Consider the following 27,572-nt stretch of genomic DNA (forward strand, 5'->3'; position numbering starts at 1 on the left):
AAGGGCACGCGCTCACCCACCTTCTAGCCCGCCGCGCAATCGGCGCTGGAGACACCGGCCCGAGGCACAGTAAGTTTGCTGACCCCTGCTCTAACCTTTTTTTCAAAAAAAAATATTTCCCAAAAACATGTCATCTTTGGTGGTTCTGTAGCAGCCTGCTTGTGGTTAACGCTTAGCTGGAATGAAATATTCAACGCAGCAATAGAGAAATTAAAATAATAATTTATTTGTCAGACAAATAAATGAGAGGCACAGTGGTATATGGTTACCAAGCTCTGGCCTGGTCTCCTGCCATTATGGCCAGCACTTATATTCCCTCAGCCCAGGCCCCTTGCTCCTCCTTTGGCTGCCTCTGTCCAATCAGCCTGGTTGAATTTCCTATTGGCTGATTGCTATAACCAATCCTAAAAGATACACCCATTTCCTATTGCCTTTTATGGGATACAAAAAGCTATATATTCTTCTATCTATAAATGACAAATAAGTAGTCATATATCTTACATTTGTCTCAACAAGGAACCTTAATTACCAGCTCACCTCTTGCCCTCCTTGCCCTATTGCCCTCCAAAACAGATGGTTAATAGTTTTAAATTTTTATCTTAGACAGATGTCAGGGATCTTGGGTTCACATTCTCATGCATCATCAATGAAATATCTCCTTTTTGGAGGTCTTTAAACAATGGCCTGACAACCATATGTCTGGAGTGCTCGATGGCGTCTCCTGTCTGGCAGGGGGCTGGGCTCATCTGCCCCTCTGGTCTCCTACAGCAATATGACTCTATGAAATAAGAATTTAACATTTCTTTCTTTCTAGATCCTTTGCATAATTACATTTAAGCCAGCATATTTCATACATTATCATAGATAGCTTTTTAGAAGAATAAACCTTCTCAAAGGAAAGGATGGACCAGTTTACAGCCTCAAAATAAAAGTCTCTTCTTCTATTTACACTTCCCTTCTCAGCCAGTTGTTTTCTTTTCCATTTACTCTTGGCCTTTAACCTTAGAAGATATGGCTCAAGTTTAAGGCACATGGTTTTATTTTACTGTTTACCAACTATTAATTATGTAGGGTCAGTGTAACCTTGGTCTTAGCCTGTAATTCCTTTTTTTTACGACTTTGAGAATTGTTTTCTGCTATAAATCAGGGGGCCCCCTTGTCCAGGAGGATAAACATCTTGCCAAAGTACTTAGGCAGTTGGTCTTCTGCCTGGCATAACATTTGAAAATCTTTAAGCTCATTTTAAAATACAGACCCTAATCAAACTATAAGCCTTGATAAAAATGCAGGCTATGGTTAGATACCTCAGTTCCCTACCCCCCACCCCCATTTTCCTCCATCCCTCCCCCCACCCTCCCATACAAACCCCCACCCCACCCCACCCCGACTTCCCTCAGTTCCAATCTTTGGTTTCTCTGTAAAAGCTATTCTCTGCATGTTACAAAATTGTATAAAAAATTATCTAACTGATTTTTGTAAATAAAGAGTTTGTGAGTGTTTATTCAAAACCTGCCAAGGAGTCCAATTCACTTTGTTGCGTCTTCAAATATTTTGTAAAGGGTTCCCATTCATCTTTCAAGTCACAGTTATCCTTGTTCCATAGCTTATGTGTCAATTTTGCCAATTCTGCATAATCCATCAGTTTCTCTTGCCATGATTCTTTGGTTGGAATTTCTTCAGTCTTCCATCCTTGTGCTATTAGGACTCTTGCGGCCATTGTCACATACATGAAAATATTTTTCAGCTTTTTTGGCAGGTCTTTCCCTGCAATCCCTAACAAAAATGCTTCAGGTCTTTTAACAAATGTTAAGTGGAACGTTTTCTTCAATTCATTATATATCATTTCCCAATTTTTTTTGATTATATTACAATCCCACCAGAGCCCTGATCTAACCTTTGCCTTGCTTCTCTCTCCTTGCAGTTTGCCCAGTATGCAGAGATTGTCAACTTCACTCTCCCAAACGGCACGCAGCGAAGCGGCCAAGTGCTGGAAGTATCCGGCTCCAAAGCCATTATCCAGGTGGGTGAGAACGACTCTGTTGACCCCGTGTCTCAGTGGGACTCGGTTTGAACCAGAGCCTCCAAGTGTCCCTGTTTACCAGGGACGTCCCTGATTTAGAGAAGACGTCCCGGTTTCTGATTTGATCCCAGGATGTCCCACTTTTCCTTAGGACATCCTTATTTTCATTGGAGGGGATGGAGCTTCAATTCATTTCAACGTCATCAACATTCAAAAATTTTACAATGTTTCTGTAAATAAGTTTTAAATTTCCTCCAATCTTCTTCCACCGACTCTTCTCCCTGGTCTCGGATTCTGCCAGTCATTTCCGCCATTTCCATGTAGTCCATTAATTGCATTTGCCATTCTTCCAGAGTGGGTAAATCTTGTGTCTTCCAGTGCTTTGCGATAAGAATTCTTGCTGCTGCTGTAGCATACATAAAGAAAGTTCTATCCTTCTTTAACACCGATTGGCCAACTATGCCCAGGAGAAAGGCCTCTGGTTTCTTCAGGAAGGTATATTTAAATACCTTTTTCATTTCATTATAGATCATTTCCCAGAAAGCCTTAATCCTTGGGCATGTCCACCAAAGGTGAAAGAATGTACCTTCAGTTTCTTTACATTTCCAACATTTATTATCGGGCAAGTGATAGATTTTTGCAAGCTTGACTGGAGTCATGTACCACCTATACATCATTTTCATAATATTCTCTCTTAAGGCATTACATGCCGTGAATTTAATCCCGGTGGGTCGCTTTGCATTTATACCCCACCTTTTCTCTAAGAAGCACAAGGTGCTGTACACAGAATCAGAGGACCATAGAACTGGAGAGTTGGAAGGGACCCCAATGGCCATCTAGTCCAACCCCCTGCAATGGAGGAATCTCAGCTACAGCGTCCATGATAGAGGGCCACCCAACCTCTGCTTAAAAACATCCAAGGAAGGAGAGTTGAATTCTCCCACATCCTCATTTACCGTATTTTTCACTCCAAAAGATGCACCTTTTTCTTCCTAAAAAGTAAGGGGGAATGTCTGTGTGTCTTATGGGGCGAATGGTGGTCCCTGGAGCCGAATTACCCAGGGGAGAAAAGCAGATCATGCTTGCTTTTTTTTTTTTTTTTTGAAAGAGGGAAGTGGGTGTTGAAACAAAGCCGCAGATCATTTGCCGATCGGGGAGAGAGATAAGGGACGCTAGGGATAAGGGAGGCTGCCTGGAAGAGGGGAGGTAAAGACAGCAAACTTGCAAAGGGGGGAAAGAGGAAGACTAAAGCAATAAGGAGAGAAATTAGAAGAAAAGGAGGAGCAAAAAACTGCGCCAGCTAAGGAAAAGACACTAAGGCAAACAAGAGGGAAGGGAGTGTTGAAAGGAAACAGCTGATCAGTCGGATCAGAAGAGAGATAAGGGACAAGACTGCCTGGGAGGGGGGAGGTAAAAGCCCATGGAACCTCAGGATTTTTGCATTGGGTCACCCCAAATTCACCATCAGATCACATAGCATGTCCATGGCTACAGCCTGCAGCAAAAAATCACGCACCCACTGTTGTGTGGGGCCGCAATGGTGCAAAAACGTGGTTACAAAGCACGGATCCACATGGATCCTCAGGATTTTTGCACTGGCCTACCCCAAACTCAGCGTCAAATCATATATCATGTCTGTGGCCACAGCATGAACAACAAAAATCATACATCCACTGTTTCGTTCAGAATATTTTTTTTCTCTCGTTTTCCTCCTCTAAAAGCTAGGTGCGTCTTATGGTCAGGTGCGTCTGATGGAGCGAAAAATACGGTAATTCCCACAAAAACCCTGTGGTGTAGGCTAGGCTGGGAGGCAGTGCCTGGCCCAAGCTCGTCCAGTGAGCATCATGGCTGTGCGGGGATTTGAACCCTGCTCTCTCCCAGTAGTCTAGCCACTGAACCACAGTGGTTCCCATTACCATTTATATTAAACTACACTGGTTTTGGATGGCTACTGACTTTGTTGGCTTTTTCAAAGAGGATTGGGCAAATTCATGGAGGAGGAACGGGCTATTGATGGCTCCCAGCCATCTTGGCTCTGCTCTACTTCCACAATCAGAGGCAAAAATGCTTCTGAAGACCAGTTTCTGGAAACCACAGGAGGTGAGAGTCGGTCTTGTGTTCGAATCCTGCTTGTGGGTTTCTCACAGGCATCTGCTTGGCCACTGTGGGAAGAGGCTTTGGCCGGATTGAGCAATGCTCTTATATTTTTATTTACAACTTTCCTCTGCCATAACCTGTGCTGTTTTCTCCCTATCTGCTATGGCTGAGCCAACATAATTAATTATGTCATTTCAATGCGTTCCAGTGGCAGGGATACGTCAAAAACAATGCAGAAAACAAAGTAATTATTTACAGAACGTTTGAAGGCTCCAAAGAAAATCATGGTAGCGAAAGCTTCTTGTAGGAGCATGCAGATTGTAGCAGATTTAAACCATTTTGGGGGGAGGACAAAAACACAAAGATCCAGCCCAGCTCCAAAGAGATAGTAGAAGTATCAGCTCATACAAAGATCCCCTTTACAAATAATAAAAGTTGAATGAAAATAAAAGTATTTCCCCCGTGAGCTCAATTATTGACAATAAGATTTAAATGAGCCACACGCAATATTCGTATAAGAAATAACATATACTTTTTAGTCTGTGGGATACCTTTTCAAAAAGCACAATTTGCCGGAGTTTTGAATGCTATCCATCCAAATGGTGGCAGTTTTCTGTTTTCCTTTGGGACAGAATTCTTCCCCTTCCGTACTCCCGAGTAAAAGCAGACAGGGCAGCAGCCTTTGCCCTTTGCCTTTTCAGGATGTGGTTCGTTCTCTGCTTAAGACGTCTCTGCAGCAGAGAGAAACTGATGCTTCATGTTGTTCTTGAACTGCGAGCCAAAAGTCAAGGCTGAGACACCTGGGCAGGTGAGGAAGACCTGGACGTACAAGGGCCATAAATACATAATGCCCTAGAGGGATACTGACTTGAGACTCGGAGAAGCAAATAGAAGGCTAAAATCTCTGGGAGTCCAATCGAAATCTCTAGCGCAGATAGAGAAAGCAGGAAGCCGGAAAGGATGTTGGTGGGTGGGGAAGATTTCGGGCCACGTCCCTTTCAGGGTAGCCTTCCGGGGGCCACATAGCCATGGTGGGTGGGTCCAGAGGGAAAAGTGGGCGAGCCCTTTGTAAGGGAAGCCAAGTCTCTCCAGAGAGACACACACACAGCAGAACATGGCCCATGGTGTGTGGGGCGACTTTTGAACTGGGGCACTGGGGAGATTTCAAAAAACAGCAACCATTAAAAAAAAAAAGTTTCTCGTCTTCTGGCGGTTCCCTCATTGAGAGAAGTGAGGTTACAGGGAACCAGGCAGAGGGCCTTCTCGGTGGTGGCACCCGCCCTATGGAACACTCTCCCATCAGATGTCAAGGAAATAAGCAGCTATCTTATTTTTAAAAGACATCTGAAGGCAGCCCTGTTTAGGGAAGTTTTTAATATTTAGTGCTGTATTGTTTTTAGCACTCAATTGGGAGCCGCCCAGAGTGGCTGGGGAAACTCAGCCAGATGGACGGGGTATAAATTATTATTATTATTATTATTATTATTATTATTATTATTATTATTATTATTATTATTATAGGTTGCTTTTCTCCTAGTCATTTGTACCTCTCATTCGGCTCCACCCGTCTTTCCCTTTCTTACTCCAATCTTCCAACCTGCACCTGTCCCTCACTAGCGCATCACCTCCTATTCCTGAGAGGGTTGCCAACTATTTCGCCAGCAGTGCTGCCATGCCTCTAACAGAAGCCCGAGCTAGCAGATGAAGCTAGCTAGACCTCACTTGGAGACAACAGCTCTCCTTGCTAAATTCCCTCCGCCATCTGGCTGTTGTTAAGGGCAGTGGCGCCCGGGAAAGGAAGGAAGGAAGGAAGGAAGGAAGGAAGGAAGGAAGGAAGGAAGGAAGGAAGGAGTTCGCAATCTCAACCCTGCAGGTTTTCTTCCAGCCAAATTGTCCTTCCACAGCGTCAATGTACGAGGACGGACCTTTCCCTCGCCAGCACCCAGAATGTTTGTCCGCATTCCGTGACTGCACAGCAGCTCTATCCAGAGGACCAGATCATGAAAGGAGCAGACCCTCTCTAAGCGCAGCCCCCGTGCTTTGGATCTGGGGGTGAGTGGCTGGCTGGGACTTCGGCTTAGCAAGGGTCTTCTTCTATCTGCTGGGAGGGGGCTGCACAGTTTGCCCCTCCATGCAGAGAAGCAGGTGCCTCCCCAGGGATGCTCGCTTCTCTAAGCCCCCTGACCTTTCCTCACCCTCTGAGATCGCGCAGAATGCCCTTTCCCGCCTGCCCTGCTCTGATGAGCAACGCCTTGAGCCTAGTAGCCCTGTGGAGGCGAGGGACCCGCGAGGTTGACCTGCGGGGGACCTCTGCTGGCGAGCGGCCAGACTTCAGCCCTCTAATGCCACAGAGACCTCTGCAGGGCCCTTCTAATCCTATTAGGGAGTCAGCCTCTCCGGCACCCCCTGCCCGGCCTTTGGCAGAAGCCGCTTAGGGAAAGCCTGATATACACGGAGCTGGGGTGGGGGGCTTATTCCATCCTTCCCAGCCCCCCACCCCACCCTGCCGCAACAGCTGGCCGACGTGTGAACATTCTTTCGCAAGGGGCACACGGATCTAATTAAAGCGGCGGTCCGGAGGTCACTGCCTTCAAACGGTGTCAAATATTATTCCGATCAAAGGGAGCCTTTCGGGGGTCCCTTCGGGATGGATAGGGGAGGGGGAGGCACGCTGGACCCAATTAGAACATAGCTGTCAAGGTTTCCCCCTTTTTAAGGGAAAATCCCTTAAAAGACGCCTGCTTCTCGGGAGAAAAGCAATGACAAACCTAGACAGCATCTTAAAAAGCAGAGACATCACCTGGCTGACAAAGGTCCATATAGTTAAAGCTATGGTTTTCCCAGTAGTGATGTATGGAAGTGAAAGCTGGGCCATAAAGAAGGCTGATCGCCGAAGAATTGATGTTTTGAATTCTGGTGCTGGAGGAGACTCTTGAGAGTCCCATGGACAGCAAGAAGATCAAACCTCTCCATTCTGAAGGAAATCAGCCCTGAGTGCTCACTGGAAGGACAGATTCTGAAGCTGAGGCTCCAAGACTTTGGCCACCTCATGAGAAGAGAAGACTCCCTGGAAGAGACCCTGATGTTGGGAAAGATGGAGGGCACAAGGAGAAGGGGACGACAGAGGACGAGATGGTTGGACAGTGTTCTTGAAGCTACCAGCATGAGTTTGACCAAACTGCGGGAGACAGTGGAAGACAGGAGTGCCTGGTGTGCTCTGGTCCAGGGGGTCACGAAGAGGCGAACACACCTAAACGACTCAACAACAACAACCGCTTTTCCAAATAGGATTCCTCGCAAGAAAAGGGAAAAGTGGGCAGCTATGAATTAGAAGAAGGTGCTTTTCCCTCCGGCTAACCACGGCCTGCATTGGCCATGGGAGCAATGCTGCGCTACTCCTTCCTTTGCAGCGGTTTTCCAAAAATGCAAGTTCAGAAGGGATGTTGGTGACCCGGGTCCCCTCTCCCCCAAGGAAGCCGGGAAGGATCCAGGCGGCGCCAAGCAACTGCGGCCAGTTGCTCCAAACATAGCGCATCATGTGTGGGAGAGAGAGGAGGGCGCGTTGGGCCACCCAATGGGGTCTGCACACCTCAGTTTCCCTCTTCACGCAACCAACTGGGTGGGGGCTGTGGAAGCAAAAAGGGTGGGGGGGCAACCAGGATGATTAAGGGTCTGGAAACCAAGCCTGCTGAGGAATGGTTGAAGGAGCTGGGCATGTTTAGCCAGGGAAAGAGGATACTTGAGAGGAAATAATAATAATAATAATAATAATAATAATAATAATAATAATAATAATAAATATAATAAATATAATAAATATAATATATTTATTTATTTATCTATTTATCTATTTATTTATTTATTTATTTATACCCCACCCATCTGGCTGAGTTTCCCCAGCCACTCTGGGCAGCTCCCAATCAAGTGTTAAAAACAATACAGCATTAAATATTAAAAATTTCCCTAAACAGGGCTGCCTTCAGATGTCTTTTAAAGACAAAATAGCTGCTTATTTCCTTGACATCTGGTGGGAGGGCGTTCCACAGGGCGGGTGCCACTACCGAGAAGGCCCTCTGCCTGGATCCCTGTAAACTTGGCTTCTCTCAGGGAGGGAACCACCAGAAGGGAACCACCAGAAGTATCCAGTCAGAATGATGTGGGTGGAAACGCTTCTTCAGATATACTGGACCGAGGCCATTTAGGGCTTTAAAGGTCAGTACTAACACTCTGAATTGTGCTCGGAAATGTACTGGGAGCCAATGTAGGTCTTTCAGGACCAGTGTTATATGGTCTCGGCAGCCACTCCCAGTCACCAGTCTGGCTGCCGCATTCTGGATTAGTTGCAGTTTCTGGGTCTCCTTCAAAGGTAGCCCCATGTAGAGCGCATTGCAGTAGTCCCAGCGGGAGATAACCAGAGCATGAACCACTCTGGCGAGACAGTCTGCGGGCAGGGAGGGTCTCATTCTGCGTACCAGATGGAGCTGATAAACAGCTGCCCTGGACACAGAATTGACCTGCGCCTCTATGGACAGCTGCGAGTCCAGGATGACTCCCAGGCTGCGCACCTGGTCCTTCAGGGGCACAGTTGCCCCATTCAGGACCAGGGGTCCTTTGTCCTTTGTCCTCCCTCCACTCTTGGAGGCATCAATGCTTCTGAATGCCAGTTGCTGCAAACCACAACGGAGGAGGGTTGCCACTGCTGCGCTCTGGTCCTGCCTGGGCGATTCCCATTGGCTTGCTTCTTTCTTTGTCATTCTGTTGTGTATTTTCATGTTTTATACGGCAAATCGTCTGCAATCTTCGGATGAAGGGCCATATATACATTTTGTAAATAAAATATACCTGAAGGAGCATCTCCACCCCTATCGTTCAGCTCGGAAACTGAGGTCCAGCACTGAGGGCCTTCTGGCGGTTCCCTCACTGCCAGAAGTGAAGCTGCAGGGAACCAGGCAGAGGGCCTTCTCGGTGGTGGCACCCGCCCTGTGGAATGCCCTCCCATCAGATGTCAAGCAGATGGGCAATTATATATCTTTTAGGAGACATCTGAAGGCAGCCCTGTATAGTGAAGCTTTTTAATGCTTAATGTTTTACTATATTTTTATATATGCTAGAAGCTGCCCAGAGTGGCAGTGGCAACCCAATCGGTGGAGTACAAATAAAGTACAGTCATTTCTCGGGTTACAGACACTTCAGGTTGCGTTTTTTTGGGTTGTGGACGCGCTGAAACCCAGAAGTACCGAAACGGGTTACTTCCGGGATTCGGCAGTCGTGCATGCGCAGAAGCGCCTAATTGCAACCCGCACATGTGCAGATGCGGGTTGCAAACATGCCTTCTGCACGGAACACATTCACAACCCAAGTGTCCACTGTATTACTATTATTATTATTATTAAATAAATGAATGACTTTCCAAACCACAAGTGTTTAGCAGAGGGAAGGTACTTGCCCACTTTTGTGGTGAGGCAGTAACAGCAATAGCACTGTAGTGTTGAGGAGGCATCACAAAGAACAACCAAACGAGCAGAAGGACATGCCCTGCAACATCCTGCTGATCAAAATCGGGACACTCAATTTTCCATCCGGTACTTTGGCGCAAGCTAGCTGACTCGCATCACCAGAGTGCCGGGCCAAAAAACAGGACATTCCGGGAACCATTCAGAAGCCAGGATGGCTCTTGTAATTTGGGGACGCCCTGCTCAAATTGGGACGGTTGAGGGGTATGGAATGAATCCCCCACAAGACTGTTGTGTCCATAACATGCGGCAGAATACGTCCCCTGCAACCAAACATCCATCTGGAGAATACCTGAGCTGTTCTTCCTTATCTGCTCACTTCCAGTCTCTGCTGGGTGATCCAAGCCGCAGGGAAGGGGGTGACAATATAGAGTGCCAAAGGTCCAATTAACACTTGTTTTCCTTTTTTCCCTTCCAAATTTTTCTTTGTTTTTAAACAAATGCAAGAACCGTCAAACACTTAGGCAGCAGTGCACCTAATGTTTGTTTTATCCATTGACTCTAGGCATAAACTAACACATTCAGCATTCAAACATATTACTTAATGTAACCTCTCCATGGAGAATATTGAGTACAGTGGATGCTCGGGTTGTGAACGTGATCTGTGCGGGAGGCACGTTCGCAACCCCCAGCGCCGCATCTGCGCACACATGGGTCACGATTCGGTGCTTCTGCACATGCACAAAGCGCGATTTAGTGTTTCTGCACATGCATGAGTGCCAAAACCCGGAGGTAACCCGTTCCGGTACCTCCGGGTTCGGTGCGGTGTGCAACCCGAAAACACGCAACCTGAAGCGTCTGTAACCCGAGGTATGATTGTAGTTGGTATAACAAGGTCTTGAGTTGGGCCGTGGACATAGTGAAAGAAAGGGGCCCCTGTTTCTTGGAAGGTGTCTCTGTTCATTATGTCTCCAATTGCCCTCCTGTGTCTGGTAAAATATTCAGACATTGCTGCAGCCCTGATATTATTTACCCTTGTGTTCATGAAGCCACTTTGGTGCTGCTAGCACAGCGATTTCACTTCACCCCTGGAGGCAAACTCCATTGTCGTTCGTGACATCAGGGAATGGGGTGGGCCACAGTGAGAACAGGACGCTGAGTTGTGGGGACCCATTGGCCTGATCCGGCAAACTCTCCTTCAGTTCCAGAGGCAGTCTACTGAGATTCCTAGGTTCATATATATATATAGTATTTTTTTGCTCTATAAGACTCACTTTTTCCCTCCTAAAAAGTAAGGGGAAATGTGTGTGCGTCTTATGGAGTGAATGCAGGCTGCGCAGCTATCCCAGAAGCCAGAACAGCAAGAGGGATTGTTGCTTTCACTGTGCAGCGATCCCTCTTGCTGTTCTGGCTTCTGAGAGTCAGAATATTTTTTTTCTTGTTTTCCTCCTCCAAAAACTAGGTGCATCTTGTGGTCTGGTGCATCTTATAGAGTGAAAAATACGACACACACACAGAGAGACATTTTTATTGGTTTTTTTAACATATCATTTCCAACAATCATATAACATACCTTCTTATCTTATACAATGTTTTAGACTTCCGTCAACACCTCTGATGATTTGTCGCTCTTATCACTTATTCTGCATTTCTTACTATCTTTATTTCTCTTAATTATCATTAACTAATAATTCTCCTCATAATCTTTCTTGCAATATTTCAAATAATCCTCCTTACAGAACTTCTTGCAGTCCTACTAGTGTAATCTGTTCATAACAAATAGTTTTCAAATAGTTCATATATTTACTCCAGTCCTCTAAGAATCTCTGATCCCGCAGGTTTCGATCCCTTCCTGTTAATTTACCTAGTTCTGCATAGTCCATCAATTTCATCTGCCATTCTTCTTTCCTTGGTAATTCTTCTTGCTTCCATTTTTGTGCCAATAATGAGATTCCTGGGTTCTATGAGGAGTTTGGTAGGGTTGCCATATGTCCTCCTTTTCCAGGACACACCCTCCTTTTTGTGAGGAGAGTCCTCACAGCGACCCATAGTTATAAGTAAAGGTAAAGGGACCCCTGACCATTAAGGTCCAGTCGTGGCCGACTCTGGGGTTGCGGCACTCATCTCGCTTTACTGGCCAAGGGAGCCGGCATACAGCTTCTGGCTCATATAGCCAGCATAACTAAGTCACTTCTGGCAAACCAGAGCAGTGCACGGAAACGCCGTTTACCTTCCCACCAGAGTGGTACCTATTGATCTACTTGTACTTTGACGTGCTTTTGAACTGCTAGGTTGGCAGGAGCTGGGACCAAGCAACGGGAGCTCACCCCGTCGCGGGGATTCGAACCGACGACCTTCTGATCGGCAAGCCCAAGGCTCTGTGGTTTAACCCACAGCGCCACCCGCGTCCCATAGTTATAGGTAAAAGTCGGCAAATGTGTCCTTTTTTGCTCTTCAAAATATAACAACCCTAGAGATTGGGCACTGTGAAAACGGGCTGCTGGACTAGACGAGCCACTGGCTATTTTTATGTTCTTAGGCTTAAATGGGAGATTGCGACCCAGAGAGCCAAAGTGTCTGGGGAGGAGCGAAAGAAGCAATGAGAGAGACGCTTCCTTTTCATCTTGCTGGCGAAAATTCCTCCAAATGCAGATCGCCCAGCGCAAAACCGCAGCCCCCTCTCCCTGCTCCCTTCCCATCTGGACCTGCCTGGCCTCATTTGCCGTTAATCCTCCCTAATTGCCCGTAATTGGGTCCTTGCCCTCTGGGGCCCTTGCCTTGCAGGTGTTCGAAGGAACATCTGGGATCGATGCGAGGAAGACGTCCTGCGAGTTCACGGGGGACATTCTCCGCACACCTGTTTCCGAGGACATGCTTGGTACGTAGAAAACAGGGGAATCGGGGAGGAGGGAGAGTCCGTCTCGGGTAATGCGTTGCTACAGCTGCAAAGTGAAGTGTGAGCTAATCCCGTCGGGGGAGCGAAAAGGCCGCCAGAGGCTGCAGGAACAAAGGAAAGAGAAGGGAAAGGCCAAAGGGCAGCGGGAGATGGCCCTGGCTGCCATGGAAGGAGCTGAAGCAGGGAGAAGCTTTCGGGTGCCGGAGTGGGAGACAGGAACTGGCTCTGAGCCACAGGAGCCATGGGCATAGCCAGGATTTTTGTTAGTTTAATAATACCTCAGTTTAATAATAATAATAATAAATTTTATTTGTACCCCACCGTCGCCAGGCTCAGGGCAGCTAGCACCAGTAAAATTACAGTAAAAACATAATAGGGAGGGGAAAACCAATTTAAAATACAGGTTAACATGCAATTTAAAATGCAGCCTCATTTTAAAAGTAGCCCATAGATCAAGACCATAAGGGGAGGGCAACATAAGGGTCAGACTGAGTCCAAACCAAAGGCCAGGTGGAACAGCTCTGTCTTGCAGGCCCTGCGGAAAGATGTCAAGTCCCGCAGGGCCTAGTCTCTTGGGACAGAGTGTCGGGGCCAGTACCAAAAAGGCCCTGGTCCTAGTGGAGACCAGTCTAAGCGCCTTGCGACTTGGGATCTCCAAGGTGTTGTCATTTGTGGACCTTAAGGTCCTCCGTGGGGCATACCAGGAGAGATGGTCCCATAGGTACCTGGGTCCTAGGCCATATAGGGCTTTAAAAGTCAAAATCAGTACCTTAAACCTGACCCTGAACTCCACCGGGAGCAAGTGCAGTTGGTAAAGCACTGGATGAATGTGACCTCGTGGCAAGGACCCCGTAAGGAGCCTCGCTGCGACATTCTGCACCCGCTGGAGTTTCTGGGTCAGCTTCAAGGGCAGCCCCGCATAAAGCGAATTACAATAATGAAGCCTGCAATGTGCTTTTATTGATTTTTATTAATTTGGGAGACAGCTGCCCCTCTCTGCCCCCCAGGAGTCATCTGGGGGTTCACTCCAGCAATGCTTGATGGGGGAGCGCTGAAAGGAGTTAGAATCATAGAACTGTAGAGCTGGAAGGGAGCCGAGGGTCATCTAGTCCAGCCCCCTGCAATGAAGGAATTTCAGATAAGCATTCATGGCTTTGGAGTTGTCTAGGGTTGCCATATTCCAAAAAGTGAAAATCCAGACCCAAAAGTTGTTTGGGGTTGCCAAAGCTGTGGAGCTTTTTAAAGTTTCACCCAGAACTTTTGCAAAATCTCAAAAAAAATAAGAAGAATTTTTGGATCTATTTTTAAGTAAATTCACCAAAATCTTCACTCCCAGCATGGGTTGGCCTACGCCCAGATTTTCCTGAACATTTCAGCAATTTCCACCCAGACACTGTTTTCAACAGCCGAATCCCGGTAATGTCTGGAAAATTCCAGACATATGGCAACCCTAGAGTTGTCATCCCAAACATTAGGAGGGCACCAGGTTGGCAAATGCTGGCCTAGACACTGACCCTGGGATTAGGCTGGTCCGTCTCCTCCCTTGGGGTGTAGCTGAGGATTCCAGCAGTGGGAGAACTGGGAAGTGGAGCTCCCTCCATCCTGAGCTCTGCTGTGCTATGGATCTGTCTTTTGATGCACCGAGTGGAAGATTATGAGCCATGGCGGCAGGGAGAGAGAGGGAGTGTGAATTCAGCAGGGCTGGGTTTGCTGCGGGTTGTGAGCTTGGCCAACGTTGTCAATGCTGCTTTGTGGATTATGAGTGCTGTAACGCTTTGTGAAGTTCATAATAGGACTTTCCTTGCGGTTTTGCGGTTCAGCCTATTTTTTAAGCCATTTTGCAAAGTGCTTTATAGAAGGCGCTAGTTTTACTGATGGTTCATAATTGTTTTACACGATTCAAGTTGCAGTTGTGATGTTCTGTTATATCTGGCCTTTGGTTTGGACTCGGTCTGACCCTTATGTTTCCCTCCCCTTATGGTCTTGATTTATCAGCTACTTTAAAATGAGGCTGCATTTTAATTTGCATTTTAACCTGTATTTTAAATTGGGGTTTGCTTGTTTTTTTCTCCCCCCCTCCCGTCTCCCCCCCCCATTATGTTTTAACTGTGATTTTATTGGTGTTAGCCGCCCTGAGCCCGGCTCTGGTTGTGGAAGGTGGGGTATAAATAAAATTATTATTAATAATAATAATAATAATAATAATAATAATAATAATGCAATTTATTGTATGTAAGCCGTACTGTATTCTGACTCATGTCAGTGAAAATTGGCATAGAAATATAATTAATGAATGAGCTGTGAAAAGGCTAGCTCCATCAGGCCTCAGGCACCACCATCCCATCACTATCCCTTCTCATTTCATCACCTTTGCTGGAGGCCCAGCTCCATCGAGCACCTCTTTGCCTCTGGACTGTGCCAGCTGCCCATTATCGGAACAACAGCTTACAAATTGGAGCCTGACTTTTGGTTTTCCTCTGCCATCCCTGTGTCCTTTTCCTTGTGTGTCGTGCCATGGCATGCCATTCTATTTTTTAAAACAGATTGTAAGCCTGCAGGGTAAGGGCTGCTGTGTTCAGATTGTATGGATGCTCTGAGAGCCTTTTTGGCTCAAGAGCTGGGTTCAGAAGCTCTAGATAAATAAATGAGGAGCGGAAGAAGAGCCTGAGGAAAAGCACCCAGCAGGATTGGACCCACGGCTCACCAGGGTTCAGTGCAGCTGGCTGCGGGGTTCTACTTCACCAGTGTGTTTTCTGCAGCGAAGGTCTCCAGGGTTTGGGGCAGCTGTCCCCAACCCAGCATGGAGACACCAGCGTTCGAACCTGACACCTTCTGCATGCAAAGCCAATGCTCTTACCACTGTACCATGGAGGAGGGGGTCACCCAGTGGGTATTATCAGCCCTTATGGCTAAAAACAGGAGGAGACCAGAGGCTACTGGGCCAAAAATTGGCCATGGCTGTCCTCCTCCCAGGCTGCCACCTCCCTCCAACCATGGTTGTCCTCCTACCTTTTAGTAGGAGGGGGCGGGATCTTAGGGGGCCAGACCCACCTGGACCAGGTGGGTCTTTGCCTTGATTGTGCAAAGGCCACGCTTGAGTTTGGCAGAGCAGGAGACAGGCCTGAGCACCCGAGTCAAGGTGAGCTTCAGCGCACGGCCGCATCTCCTGCACCTATAATAATAATAATGATAATAATTCATTATTTATACCCTGCGCATCTGGCTGGGCCTCTCCAGCCACTCTGGGCAGCTCACAACAGAATTAAAAGCACAACAGAACCTCAAACATTAAAATCTTCCCTAAACAGGGCTGCCTTCAGATGTCTTCTAAAAGTCAGATAGCTGTTTATTTCCTTGACATCTGATGGGAGGGTGTTCCACAGGGCGGGCGCCACCACCGAGAAGGCCCTCTGCCTGGTTTCCTGTAACTTGGCTTCTCACAGGGAGGGAAAAGCCAGAAGGCTCTCAGAGCTGGACCTCAGTGTCTGGGCAGAACGATGGGGGTGGAGATGCTCCTTCAGGTATACTGAGCCAAAGATATTTAGGGCTTTCAAGGTCAGCGCCAACACTTTGAATTTGCTCGGAAACGTACTGGGAGCCAATGTAGGTCTTTCAGGACCGGTGTTATATGGTCTTGGCGGCTGCTCCCAGTCACCAGTCTAGCTGCCGCATTCTGGACCTCAGTGTCCGGACAGAACGATGGAGGTGGAGATGCTCCTTCAGGTATACTGGACCGAGACCATTTAGGGCTTTAAAGGTCAGCACCAACACTCTGAATTGTGCTCGGAAACGAACTGGGAGCCAATGTAGGTATTTCAAGACCGGTGTTATGTGGTCTCAGCAGCCACTCCTAGTCACCAGTCTAGCTGCTGCATTCTGGATTAGTTGTAGTTTCACCTTCAAAGGTAGCCCCACATAATGTGCATGGCAGTAGTCCAAGCAGGAGATAACCAGAGCATGCACCACTCTGGCGAGGCAGTCCGCAGGCAGTTAGGTCCTCAGCCTGCATACCAGATGGAGCTGGTAGACAGCTGCCCTGGACACAGAATTGACCTGCGCCTCCAAAATGACTCCCAGGCTGCGCACCTGGTCCTTCAGGGGCACAGTTACCCCATTCAGGACCAGGGAGTCCCCCATACCCGCCTGCCCCCTGTCCCCCAAAAACAGTACTTGTCAGGATTCAACCTCAATCTGTTAGCCACCATCCATCATCTTCCTCTGCCCCCCACCGACTCATTTCCTTAGGTGGCCAAATTAACCTTTCCGCCCAAAGATCCATCTTGAACATCCGCCAGACCACCTCCTCTTTATAGATTGGCTATCGGCCACCGCAGGGGAGGAATCAATACAGCTGCATTCGCCCTCCCTGCCTCCCCCTCGCCAACGAGCCCCCCCCCCCAACACGCAACAACTTTCTTCCGGTCCTTTAAGAGGGACGGTAGAAAAGCACTGTCCTTGTCACAGCAAATGAAGATCAATGCCAAGATGGAAATGGGAGGAAGGAGCCAGAGGACCATGAAAGGCCAGTAAGCTTGGTATTCACCACGACGCGTTCTATTTGTCTTAGACACACATCACTGAAGCACAAAAAAGAAAAGGAGAGAGAGAGAGGGATGAGGGATGAGGGAGGAGAGAAAGAGCAGAGAGAAACCTTTGCTCAATCGAAGCACCTGCAGCTGCAAAACAAGGCTAGAGTCCTGTGCTTGCAAGATCTGCAGCTTAGCCACTCGGAGTGACACACCATAGGTGCCAACTCCCTGGAGCCCTGGGTGCCCCAGCACCCGCAAAATTCCCCATGAAGGGGCCGGGCACAAATTTTGGTGCCAGGGCCAGGCACGCTGCATGGCACCATGGCCCCAGGCACCCACAGTCTCAGGGCCAAGTTGGCACTCCTGCCACACACATACCTCTTGGACCTACCTCCCGGTCTCCTTTGCCCGCTCCCTTCCTGAGGATTGTTGTTGTTTAGTCATTTACTTGTGTCCGACTCTTCGTGACCCCCTGGACCAGAGCACACCAGGCACTCCTGTCTTCCACTGCCTCCCGCAGTTTGGTCAAATTCATGCTGGTAGCTTTGAGAACACTGTCCTACCATCTCGCCCTCTGTCATCCCCTTCTCCTTGTGCCCTCCATCTTTCCCAACATCAGGGTCTTTTCCAGGGAGTCTTCTCTTCTCATGAGGTGACCAAAGTACTGGAGCCTCAGCTTCAGGATCTGTCCTTCCAGTGAGCACTCAGGGCTGATTTCCTTCAGAATGGAGAGGTTGGATCTTCTTGCAGTCCATGGGACTCTCCAGAGTCTCCTCCAGCACCTGAGGATTAGGTGCAGCAAAACCACAAGCCACACACACTGCCAATCCTGCCCAGGACGTGCCACTCCCACCATGGCACTTCTGAAATGCAGTCGGCACCCTCTGCTGGTGGGGTAGAACTTGGCTGCTTTATGCACAGTCCTGTACAGGACTATCAGCTCACATTCTGTTTTATATGATGATGATGATGATGATGATGATGATGATGATGATGATGATTGATCCCTTTCATCAGGCTGGGTTAAAAATACAGAATATCCTATACAGGCAACAAATCAATCAATCAATCAATCAATCAACAGAAACTAGTAATAACAATAACAACAAAAACAACAATAATAAACCATTTACAGTTACACCCAAATTATAATAACCACCAACCCCAGCTATACACTTAACTAACCCCAATCTGACAAAAACAAAAGAGTGGAATCAAAATTAGAACTGTTTAATACATTGTAAAACATTTTAGCCAGTTGCCCCAACCCAAGAATTGTTCCAGCAAGGGCCCTCTGGCCTCTCAGGAGCCTCTTTTAATTCTTTATATTTATTTATGTGTCCCCCCCCCTTTTCCCCTTTACTGAAGGCACCCTGCAGATAAAATAGAAACAGCCAGAAACATAGGAGAAAAAGCACATTAAAAACAATTTAAGATTAATAGAATTAAAGAAAGATGGATAGATGATAGATAGATGATGATGATAGAGAGAGAGAGAGAGAGAGAGAGAGAGAGAGAGAGAGAGAGAGAGAGAGATGATAGATAGATGATAGATAGATAGATGATGATAGATAGATAGATAGATAGATAGATAGATAGATAGATAGATGATAGATAGATAGATAGATAGATAGATGATAGATAGATAGATAGATGATAGATAGATAGATAGATAGATAGATAGATAGATAGATAGATAGATAGATAGATGATAGATAGATAGATAGATAGATGGTATAGATGATAGATAGATAGATAATGATAGATAGTCAAGTACTTTATTACGGTCATAGTCCAGCATAAGCAAACATCTAAATAAATAGCATAAAAGTATGAATCTAAATGAATAATTATTAAATAAATAGGAGCAAGAACCAAACATAGATTTAAACATATACAGTGATACCTCGGGTTAAGTACTTAATTCGTTCCGGAGGTCTGTTCTTAACCTGAAACTGTTCTTAACCTGAAGCACCACTTTAGCTAATGGAGCTTCCTGCTGCCGCCGTGCCGCAGGAGCACGATTTCTGTTCTCATCCTGAAGCAAAGTTCTTAACCCAAGTTAATATTTCTGGGTTAGCGGAGTCTGTAACCTGAAGGGTATGTAACCTGAAGCGTATGTAACCTGAGATACCACTGTATATAGAATATTTAATTAAGCATAGATAATGGGTGCGTAAAAGTTTATAAGAAAAATTAAAAGATCGGTTAAAACAGCTATATGGGCTTGGCTTCAGAAGTGCAGATCTAACAATATGGGTCTTCAGTTTAGGGTTGAATTGTAGCATAGACCTTTCTTCATATATATATATGAAGGCGATGCACAAGGGATCATAGAACCATAGAATCATAGAATCCTAGAGTTGGAAGAGACCACAAGGGCCACCGAGGCCAACCCCCTGCCAAGCAGGAAACACCATCAGAGCACTCCTGACATATGGTTGTCAAGCCTCTGCTTAAAGACCTCCAAAGAAGGAGACTACACCACACTCCTTGGCAGCAAATTCCACTGTCAAACAGGGATGTCTCTGATTTCCACATTTCTCCTGGCGCAGTGAGAAAATCATGTTGACTGTTCTCATATACGAAAGATCTATTGAAAGATTGTATGACATATCTATTAAAGCATAGAATCATAGAGTTGGGACCGTGAGGATGATGTAGTCCAGTCCACTGCAACACAGGAATATGGATCAAACCTGCAACCTTAACCTTGTCAGCTCCACCCTCTAACCAACAGCTGATGATCATTGCAGCAAAAACATCACATCACCAGCCCTTTCCTTAAAAAGAGGCAATTCCCCAAAGTCTGTTGGATAAGGCTATGGAATGGCTCTACTCTGCTGCCCACAGCTGGAGGCATAGCTGTCAACTTTTCCCTTTTCTTGCGAGGAATCCTATTCGGAATAAGGGAATTTCCCTTTAAAAAAGGGAAACATTGACAGCTATGGCTGGAGGCAGTAATTGCTTCTGAATGCTGGTTATTGGAAACCACAGAAGGAGAGAGATGCTCTTGTGGTTACAGCCTTCTCGCAGGTACCCGGTTGGCCCCTGTGAGAACTGGAGGCTGGACTAGATGGGCCACTGGCCGGATCCAGCAGCCTCTCCTCATGCTCTTAGGGCGATAGGTGTCCAAAGATGATTCCCGCGCATGCCTGCGGTTGTGTCTCACACCAGGCCCTCCTTCTCACACCTGTGTCTCTCCACAGGTCGAGTCTTCAACGGTTCTGCCAAACCCATCGACAAAGGACCAACCGTTATGGCAGAAGATTTCCTGGACATTAACGGTGAGACCTTAGTCTGATCTGTGCAGGTGGGGAGGGATTCAGCTGGACCCATCCCTTCCGAAAAAGACGCTGTCAAAGGGAACCGGTGAAAGTCCTGACCTCCCTCTGCTCTTAAACAGGTCTCCCATATCTAGAAGCAGAGTGTCACGGTCATAAGTAAGGAACTACCGTAAATTTTTCCAGGCAGAGAAAACCTGTGGTTTTTCCTCTGTTCACCCACGTTTATTTATCTACTTCCTTTATATCTGGCTGCTGGGGTCTCCCCACCTCTATTCCCCCCTCTCCTTTTTTGCCAGCACTGCCAAAATCAGTAGGGTCTTAGGGAGGGACCCAGTTCAGGCAACAAAATAGGGTTTCAGTATCCCTGGTATAGGTAAAAGGTAAAGGGACCCCTGACCATTAGGTCCAGTCGTGGCTGACTCCGGGGTTGTGGTGCTCATCTCACTTTATTGGCCGAGGGAGCCAGCGTACAGCTTCCGGGTCATGTGGCCAGCATGACTAAGCCGCTTCTGGCGAACCAGAGCAGCGCACAGAAACGCCGTTTACCTTCCCGCCAGAGCAGTACCTATTTATCTACTTGCACTTCATGCTTTTGAACTGCTAAGTTGGCAGGAGCAGGGACCGAGCAACGGAAGCTCACCCCGTCGCAGGGATTTGAACCGCTGACCTTCTGATCAGCAAGCCCTAGGCTCTGTGGTTTAGACCACAGCGCCACCCACGTCCCTGGTATAGGGCTCCTTTATTTATTTTTTGCATTTATACCTCAAGATGGTCTACATGGTTCTCTCCCGCCCCTTATTTAATCCCCACAACACCCCTGTGAGGTAGATTAGGCTGAGACTAAGGGCTTCTCTACATTTACCTTCGGCATTGCTCTTTCCAGCGAAGTCTGCATTTAAAAGCTCCGTGTCTGAGCTTTTTTGGTTTTGTTGTGGGGGTTTTTGGGGGGCCTGAATCTTTCCCCACGAAAACCCACTCTTTAGCATTGAATCAGAACAAATGCCAATTCTTCCGTTTGCTCCTATTGAGTGATAAGAGCAGGATTTCACAAAGAAAGCTCCGGGACAGAAAAAAGATTGGAGTTCTCAGACATAGAACTTTAAATCTGTGCTTGCCGCTTTTAACAAGACAGGAATGGCGACTGTTTTGTGGGTCCTGCTGCATCTTTCACCAGGCTTTGAACTGAGACTCCCATCAGCCCCAGCCCACCACGTAGTTCAAAACATCTGGAGGGCACCAGGTTGGCAACCGCTGGTCTACCAACATCAGCGAGGCAGCAAAGCCTTATGTCTGCTTCGATATGACCATTGCTCTCTGCTTAGTGACTAGCCATCCCTGACTGGCCAGCTGTGATTGCTGCATTTGAGCTGCGATTCCTGCACTGCGGGGGTTGGACTCAACTCTATGATTCTATGACCCCCCCCCCTCTCCTCCTGCCTCGTTTTCCCCAGGCCAGCCCATCAACCCGCACGGGCGCATCTACCCAGAAGAGATGATCCAGACTGGGATCTCCCCCATCGATGTCATGAACAGCATTGCCAGGGGTCAGAAGATCCCCATCTTCTCTGCCGCAGGTCTCCCCCACAATGAGGTAAGCGTATGAACCTGAGGTCCGGATCCTAACCCCCACCCACCCCGTTTTGCGCCATCCGGAATTTGTTCTGTCTGGATTCTCACGTTCGTTTTTAAAATCGAAGAGCCACACACTAGAGAATTAACGCTCTCTGGGACCAAGATCTCAGCAGGCAATTAAACGTTGGCACAGAAGTTGCCTGCTGAATTTCCAGTGGGAGAGAGTTCCACAGGACTGGGCCCATGACACTCAAGGTTCAGCTTCTCCTTGTTTTGAAACCAGCCTGCAGGTGATTTCATTTGGGACACAAGGGCTCAGGCGGACCCTGAGGCACCCTTAACAGATGTTGCTCTGGACTTTTTGTAAATCAATTTAAGGACCCTGGACCTGGTTCACACAGACACTCCTGTCCTATTTCCTGGCGGGAAATCTGGACCTCTGCTGACACGCCAGCCTGCTTTGCCCCACAGTGCCCTGTGACGGACTTAATAATAATGATGATAATAAATTTTATTTATACCCCGCCCTCCCTGGCCAGAGCTGGGCTCAGGGTGGCTAACACCAATAAAATTACAGTAAAAACATAATGGGGGGGGACAATTTAAAATACAGGTTAAAATGCAATTTAAAATGCAGCCTCATTTTAAAAGTAGCCCATAGATCAAGACCATAAGGGGAGGGAAACAGAAGGGTCAGACTGAGTCCAAACCAAAGGCCAGGCAGAACAGCTCTGTCTTGCAGGCCCTGCGGAAAGATGTCAAGTCCCCGCAGGGCCCTAGTCTCTTGGGACAGAGCGTTCCACCAAGTCGGGGCCAGTACTGAAAAGGCCCTGGCCCTAGTTGAGACTTGGAACATTGAGGCTCATCTCCGTGTGAATGCACCTGGGGGCAGGGTGTGCAGCCCGGGATAGAGACCAGGGTTCGAATCCTTGGCCATGCAGCTCACTGGGTCTCTGTCTCTCCCAGCCCAGCCTACCTCACAGAGTTGTTGTGAGGATTGAATGAAGAAGAGGGGAAACCATGATGCCATCTTGAGCCCCATGGAGGAAAAGGTGGGGTATATATCCAATAGACAAATGAATAAGCAGACCAGTTTCCTTGCCACAGATACACACCCAGGGAGGAAGTCAGGTGGAAACTGTTCTGACTAATCAGGAGTGACAGGCGAGAGTGAATATGATAAACTCAGGACCTGGCGTGTTGGGCGCTCCGCCGCCTGACAGGAGGGTAACGGAGGGAGGTGGGTTGAGAGGCCAGCAAAGGCCCTTCATTTATTTATTTCGTAGAGTTGCAGAGTTGTGGGAAGGCCTGTAAAGGGTCCAACCCCCCCTGCAATGTAAGAATCACAGTTTTGGGCACACAGCTTGCTTTTTTCCACCAAGGACCTAAAGATGGCACAAAAGATGTTCTCTCTCTCCTCGTTCTCCTGCGGCAGGAATGCATATGTGTTTTTGTCCAAAACACAGTACAGTGGTACCTCGGGTTAAGAACTTAATTCGTTCCAGAGGTCCATTCTTAATCTGAAATTGTTCTTATCCTGAGGTACCACTTTAGTTAATTGGGCCTCCTGCTGCTGCCATGCCGCCAGAGCACGATTTCTGTTCTCATCCTGAAGCAAAGTTCTTAACCTGAGGTACTATTTCTGGGTTAGCGGAGTCTGTAACCTGAAGCGTCTGTAACCCGAGGTACCACTGTAATATCCAAGGCAACACAATGACCAAGTACAACAATGCAATATCAATATGAACTCTTTATATAATCTATATGGAACATTGAACAATATGAAAAACCAAATAGAAGAAGAAGAGTTTGGATTTGATATCCCGCCTTTCACTCCCTTTAAGGAGTCTCAAAGTGGCTAACATTCTCCTTTCCCTTCCTCCCCCACAACAAACACTCTGTGAGGTGAGCGGAGCTGAGAGACTTCAGAGAAGCTCCTCCCAGCAGCTGCATGTGGAGGAGCGGAGACGCGAACCCAGTTCCCCAGATTAGGAGACTACCGCTCTTAACCACTACACCACACTGGCTCTCACTTATAAATCTCTGAAGACACAAAATGTGCACTCTTAATGGTTTCTCTTGAAAACATAGAACCAAATAGACATAAGTTTTATAAGTCTCTGAAAGTCTTTGTAGACTATGCAAGTCTCTGAAAGAAGGTGGCACTGTGGGTTAAACCACAGAGCCTTGGGCTTGCCGATCAGAAGGTCAGCGGTTCGAATCCCCGCAACGGGGTGAGCTCCCGTTGCTCGGTCCCTGCTCCTGCCAGCCTAGCAGTTTGAAAGCACATCAAAGTGCAAGTAGATAAATAGGTACCACTCCAGCGGGAAGGTAAACGGCATTTCTGTGCGCTGCTCTGGTTCGCCAGAAGCGGCTTAGTCATGCTGGCCACATGACCCAGAAGCTGTATACCGGCTCCCTCGGCTAATAAAGCGAGATGAGCGCCGCAACCCCAGAGTCGGTCACGACTGGACCTAATGGTCAGGGGTCCCTTTACCTTTACCTATACACATGAACTATAATGACAATTCAATATGAAATAAAACCAAAAGTACATACCCCATCTACCGTATATGGTGAAGGGAAGTGTATAACAACAATTATCTGTGGAGCAGTGGTCATAAAGTTATGTCCAAAACACCCCAGAAACTGGGACAGAGGGTTAAAAACTCACTAGCTGATTGAGGGGGTATGTGCAAGAAATGGGAGAGGAGTCGAGGAAGGTCAGGGGTGTGGGTGTGTGACGTCCTTATTTTCATCTGAGGAATGTTGGAGGGTGCGCCATCTCCTCTGTTCTGTCCTTGCGACGGTAGCCTTGCCTTCCTTTCACCTCTCCCCTCAGATCGCGGCCCAGATCTGCAGACAAGCAGGGCTGGTGAAGAAATCCAAAGACGTCATGGATTACCACGAGGACAACTTTGCCATCGTCTTTGCCGCCATGGGGGTGAGTTTTTGTTCCCGTTGGAGCATCACTTAGCTGTTGGTCAGCTTTCTCCCCATTCACGTTGCACCAGAGTAGGCCGCGATCCTTGCTTTGACACATGAGGAGCCATTGGGATCTCATAGAATCACAGAATCACAGCATTGGAAGAGACCCTAAGGATGATCTAGTTCAACCCTCTGCAATGCAGGAAAAAGAAGTTGTCCCGTCAGGGGATCAAACCTGCAACCTTGGCATTATTGGTATAATAATAATAATAATAATAATAATAATAATAATAATAATTATTATTATTATTATTATTATTTATTTATTTATTTATTTATTTATTTATTTATTTATTTATTTATTTATACCCCGCCCTCCCTGGCCAAGACTCAGGGCGGCTAACACCCAATATAAATACAGTAAAAACATTAAAAACAAAACGAACAGTTGGTTAAAATATAAGTTAGAATACAGTTTAAAATGCAGTCTCGTTTTAGTGGTAACCTATAGATCAAAGCCATAAGCGGAGACAATGTCAAATATCATGCTCTAGCCAGTGATGTAGGAACCTTCCTGGAGGGATGCTCAGCAGAGGCGGCAGGGCTGGTGGCGCAAGAGGCCTCCCTCTGGGAAAAGACAAGCTTCCCTGCTGCATCCTCAGGCTTTGAGCATCTCCCAGGCAGCCAGGTGAGCTAATTGGCAGCATCTTGCTCCCCCCTAGTGGACAGCCACGTCCTTGCAAGCACTTCCTTTTGGCAGCCCACCTTTGACGCTGGTCCCCAGGTCATCTTTATTGGCAGGTGGGATAAAAGAAAGTCCTTCCTCCCGCAGCGCACAGTTTAAACTATGGAACTCGCTGCCACCGGAGGCAGGGATCGCCAGCAACTTGGATGGCTCTGAAAGAGGACAAGGCAAATTCATGGAGGAAGAGATGACTATTGATGGCTGCTAATTGTGATGTCTACGCTCTGCCCTCCACCTGAGGCAGAATGGAATTTTTATTTTTATTATTATTATTAAGGATATTTAGCCGCATCTTGATGGAGGGAGGTTTTCCTCAACTGCTCTTGTGGATGTGATTTTATAAGACTCAGAAGTGTGGGAATGTTCAGGGATGCAGGAGAGGATATATTGTCTGATTATAGCTTTTGCAACTTGTGTTAACAAGTTCCCCAATTTAGCAGAGTAGCATTCCCCCTTTTAAACTCACAGTGGATGCGTTTGCTCAGGCTCGCTAAAGCCTCTATAATAACTGTCCTGGTATTTTCCCCTTATTCCCTCATAAAAGATAAGACACGACACAGTCTTCTATAAAAGTATAAAAGGAGTTTACTCACATTCTGTTCACAGTCGGGTCCCAGAAGGCAGACTTATCTTAGAAAAGTAACATATACCTAGAAACTATCTCATAAGGAGACAGCCCCTTTGTCCTCTCTTGGCTGGAGGCCAAGAGGGCATCTTTGGCTAAGCAGATGTTGCTTCTTCGATGCATGTAGTCACAGAGAGAGAGATGGCTGCCCCGCCCTGTGCTTTTGTCGTTACCTGCACAGGTGAGGCCACGCCCACCTCTAGTCACATACAGAGGAAGTCTGTCCCAGACCAGAAGGAAACAGGATCCAAACTACAAGAAAGAAGATTCCACCTAAACATTAGGAAGAACTTCCTGACAGTAAGAGCTGTTCAACAGTGGAATTTGCTGCCAAGGAGTGTGGTGGAGTCTCCTACTTTGGAGGTCTTTAAGCAGAGGCTTGACAACCATATGTCAGGAGTGCTCTGATGGTGTTTCCTGCTTGGCAGGGGGTTGTACTCGATGGCCCTTGTGGTCTCTTCCAACTCTATGATTCTATGATTCTAGGAAGTTGACCTGCTGGCTGGACAAACATTCCTCCCCATGTGTAAACATGTTCCCTCTAGGAATGTTGTACTTGACTGTTCATGTGTTTCACATCCCACAAGAACACTTCACGCCTGAAGAAAGCTATATACAGCTGATAAGGACCTAAGATTTGCCTGCTGGATCAGGCCCCTGACCCATCTAGTCCAGCACCCTGTTCTCACGACGACTGACCAGAGCAACTCTCCATTTAACTTTCCATTTGAAAATGCTGTTTGACAATATTAAAGGAAGAAAACAAAGCTAGCCTATTTTCTGGCTAAACACAGAGGTACCATACTTATTTGTGCCAACCCAGCATACATTTTCTTTTTTCTTTTTTCATTAATATTTTATTAAGTTTTATCAATAGAAAAGTTCAGAAAAATACAAAAACAAAAAAATACAAAATTACAAAATACAAAAATACAAACATTAAACACAAAAAAGAAGAAGAAAAAACACATATAAAAGAAAACATTCTTGATTTCTCATCTTTAGTTAACTTATTTTCCTGACTTCCTCACGCCTCCCTTTTTTGTATCCCTTTTAAAAATTGGTTCAGCAAATTCATATCCTATTAGTTTATCTATTATCAATCCCATCTTACATTTTACCTTGTTGCTAGAACCCCTTCAATTCATTTACCCAGCATACATTTTCTGACCGGCTAAAAGGATTTGCAGTTTTGCTAAAACCTGGAAACAAAATTATATACATAAGGGCTGTTGCCATCCAAAGACAGATGATGTCTTGGTCACAGTCCTCTGCTATTCTGACTGATCTTGGATGTCAATTTATATTTGCAGCGCTGTTCCGGAATGTTGGCCGGTTGGGCAGTCGGAAACCCTTAGAAATTTGTTGGTTTGTAGGTTTTTGACATAGGTCTTTAAATGCCTGAACTGGCTCTAGCTGT

The 27,572-nt window shown here is 46.8% G+C and overlaps 1 protein-coding gene across 1 annotated transcript in view; it reads left to right on the forward strand.

Annotated features, from left to right (window-relative positions):
- ATP6V1B1 (ATPase H+ transporting V1 subunit B1) overlaps positions 1-27,572 on the forward strand; it is a 75,907-nt gene that overhangs the window by 33,858 nt on the left and 14,477 nt on the right. The window contains exons 3-7 of the mRNA XM_081207147.1: positions 1,922-2,020; positions 12,355-12,448; positions 20,205-20,282; positions 21,734-21,873; positions 24,697-24,798. Coding sequence (XP_081063273.1) covers positions 1,922-2,020; positions 12,355-12,448; positions 20,205-20,282; positions 21,734-21,873; positions 24,697-24,798 — 513 coding nt within the window. The remainder of the gene's footprint in view (positions 1-1,921; positions 2,021-12,354; positions 12,449-20,204; positions 20,283-21,733; positions 21,874-24,696; positions 24,799-27,572) is intronic.

The sequence above is a fragment of the Podarcis bocagei genome, assembly GCF_964188305.1.
Source record: "Podarcis bocagei genome assembly, chromosome: 9".
Taxonomy (NCBI): domain Eukaryota; kingdom Metazoa; phylum Chordata; class Lepidosauria; order Squamata; family Lacertidae; genus Podarcis; species Podarcis bocagei.